This window comes from Phalaenopsis equestris, unplaced genomic scaffold (assembly GCF_001263595.1).
Source record: "Phalaenopsis equestris unplaced genomic scaffold, ASM126359v1 Scaffold000002, whole genome shotgun sequence".
In the NCBI taxonomy this organism is placed as follows: domain Eukaryota; kingdom Viridiplantae; phylum Streptophyta; class Magnoliopsida; order Asparagales; family Orchidaceae; genus Phalaenopsis; species Phalaenopsis equestris.
The window spans coordinates 54,197,846-54,201,028 of NW_018164444.1; the positions used below are offsets into that span (position 1 = coordinate 54,197,846).

Consider the following 3,183-nt stretch of genomic DNA (forward strand, 5'->3'; position numbering starts at 1 on the left):
GTCTATCGTTGAGGTCTACACTTATCTCTCGGGAAGGTGTAGTATTCGCGGTATCAGGCACGATTATGCAAACTATCAGACTAATGAGATCCATTTGGTCTCATTTTTCAAAAAATTAAAACATACTACTTTTAAAACTCAAACTATATATATCTTTTATACTTAAATTAAATCTCAAAATTTATTTTCATATACCATATTTTCATAATTAATCAATCGAGAAAAAAAAGTTGACCGACAAATATGTAATTACTAAATTACCCCTGTACCGTATCGCGGGGCGTTTCCCCCGCACCCCCAACCCACATAAGGAAACTCCCTCGATTTGGACAGATTCTTTCGCTCCACTTCGTTCCAGCATCTGTCCCTTGTATGTTATATGAGCTATACCATAACAGAAGAGAGTGGAGAGGATAAAGACGATGATCAAGTAGTTTCCCATGCCATTCCTCTAAAATTCTCTTTTCCATCCTTATAAAAACATGGATATCTACGCTTTAATGTGTAAAAGTCTTTGATTTCGGGCAAAGGCATTTTTTAGTTGTCCCTTCATCATTATACTTAAGTTTTCACATAGGCGTCATCTACTGCAACATTTAGATCAATAATAGCTTTTCTGATCACTGCCTTTGATGCATGGAGCTGTTCTTTTGCTTTGGAATAACTATGTTGTGTTTCTTCCAAATAATCGATCAGATAAAGATCATAATTCAATGCTCTCAACACCTGGTTTTCATTAGGCATTGCAATAATTTCATTAGTGCATTTTATATAATCCGACCAATTAGAGTTGGAGCTGAGTCAGGTGAGCAACTTGAATACTGAGAATGGTAATTATAATTCTAAAATGAAATGTCGTTAAATGTATTAAATGTTGTAGGGCGTCTGTTTTTATTACATTTCAAAGTATCTTTGAATCCATATCTTTTGTAAATTTTTAGGCATATTTGCAAAGTTGGAGTTTATGAACTGCTATATTGATTATAAGTCAGTAAATCATGGTAAGTGCAATACCTATGTTTCTTTCAATATCAAGTGTGTATTGTGAGATTTGGGATTACGAGGGAAGGAAACATTTTCCTCTCTTATCTTTCTTCATCCTTTAGATTTTGTTTCATATGCTTACTGCGACAAGCTTTTATATTCACTTTCCTCTTCATACAATCTCACAATCTCTTCAGAAGTGCAAATAATTGGATGAGGCCAGTAGTTGTTTTTATTTTCTTAGAAAGGCCCGTCTCATTAGGCATCTAAAACATGTCAGCATAAGAATTAACAGGAGTAATAAGAGGTTTTTTAGGGATTAAGTGGGAAAATGATCTTAAGCCCATTTGAGCCAATGTCATTAATGTTCTTGTCAATTCTCTGTCCTTAGGAGTAAAAACTGATATTCTTCTATCACCAACTGAGGTATTCTCATATGATCCCTGAAATGGTTGTTGCTCTGATTGTCTGATTACGGTTGATACAACTATTAAACTTCTCAACTGCATCTCCTTTAGACTTAAATTTCTTATGAGATTCTCTTCGCTGACTTATCTTTGGAGATGGCTGTAATTGTTTTTCTCCCCTTAGTAGGATAATTTTTATGCCAGTGACATTGCTAGTTTGTATCCTAATTTTTCGGGCATTCATTGTAAATATCTTAATTTTCTTTGATTTTAAAGTATTTTTGTTCCTGGATGCTGGTTTGTTAGTGCAATTTTCTGCTATTTCACTCTCTTCTTTTGAGTTATTTCGGTATTTAGTTTATGCCATCTTTTTTTTTTTTTTTTTTTTTTGAAAATTCATATTTATCTAAATTCATCAGATTATGCTGCAACAACACCAACAACAAGCCTTTATCCCACTAAGTGGGGCCGGCAACATGAATCCTTTTTCTCCGTTATGTCTTATTGAGTGTCATATTTTCATTTGATTTTAATAGATTAAGATAATTTTTTATACAAATTGGTCAAGTCTTTTTAAGTCTACTTCTATCTTTCTTAACATAAGTCGAATCTAAAGCATCTACCCTCCTAACATGATTATGATAATTTAAAAAAAATTTAATATTAAACTAGGAAAATCATAAATACTTATACCTATGGTTTCAAAACCTTACAAGCAAAAAAGAATTTTCTATATAAAAAAGATATGGTTGTGATCCCATCAGCATGATGGTTTACTCCCACAAAAAAAAAAAAATCTAATTCTTTTATGAATAACAGACCACCTCAAATAGCGTTAAGGGAAGCGAGGAGGAACATAGCATAATCTCTCAAGTAGAGAAGAAAAAGGGTTTCATATCTATAGGCTATGTGAGGAAGACCTGACAAAATTGCTCTTCAATCACTGGTGATTGATATCACGACTAGCCACAATCTTTCTTACATTGAACCTTGACCGCTACATTGATTATTGCACCTGTTGCTGAATCATCATGTGTGATTGTGATGGCTTCAATACAGGAATGTTCACCGCTTCAACATAGTCACCACATATCTCCTTTGTGGATTTGAGCCCCTCCATTGAAGTCTCTCTTTCTGGGATTGAATATGCCCTGTTGTTTTTCCTTTTATGATAATATATCAAGAAGAGAGGCCCTAGGTTCAGTTTTGTTTTATTTAAACTGGTCTTGATTGATTTGGTTCATGCGTCTCTGTCTGTCTCTGTTGCGCTTGCTTTGCAGTTTCATTTTTGGTGTTGAATTCACGTTGGCATGCTAGATGGCTTTTTTTGTGATGGTTTATGTCGTGATATTAGCTTAATTATAGACTCAGCCTGCATGATTGAAACTTTTAGGTTGATTTTCATACATGTTTAAAGGTGACTTTCAATCATGGTTCATGCTTTTCGGAAGTCTGGAAAATTGGTAGAAAAATAAAGGTTTCCAAAAGATCCTTTTCAACTTTCTGAATCTTATTATGTTTTTTTAACTCCCTCTATTTTGCCTTTACAGGTGTAACACTTCTCTATTGATTGATTATATTAATGAGAATGGTGCCCACAAGTATATATTGATTGATGTTGGAAAAACTTTCAGAGAACAGGTTCTCCGTTGGTTTACACACCATAAAATTCCTTGTGTAGATTCGGTGAGTAAACCTTCTACACATTCTCTATTCTTATACACGCATATAGATATTCTCTCATTAATTTTATTACAATTACTTAAGATATATATATATATATATATATATA

The 3,183-nt window shown here is 33.4% G+C and overlaps 1 protein-coding gene across 1 annotated transcript in view; it reads left to right on the plus strand.

Annotated features, from left to right (window-relative positions):
* LOC110019010 (putative hydrolase C777.06c) overlaps positions 1-3,183 on the plus strand; it is a 37,012-nt gene that overhangs the window by 14,885 nt on the left and 18,944 nt on the right. Inside the window, exon 2 of the mRNA XM_020716530.1 lies at positions 2,942-3,077. Within this exon, the coding sequence (XP_020572189.1) occupies positions 2,942-3,077 (136 nt within the window). The remainder of the gene's footprint in view (positions 1-2,941; positions 3,078-3,183) is intronic.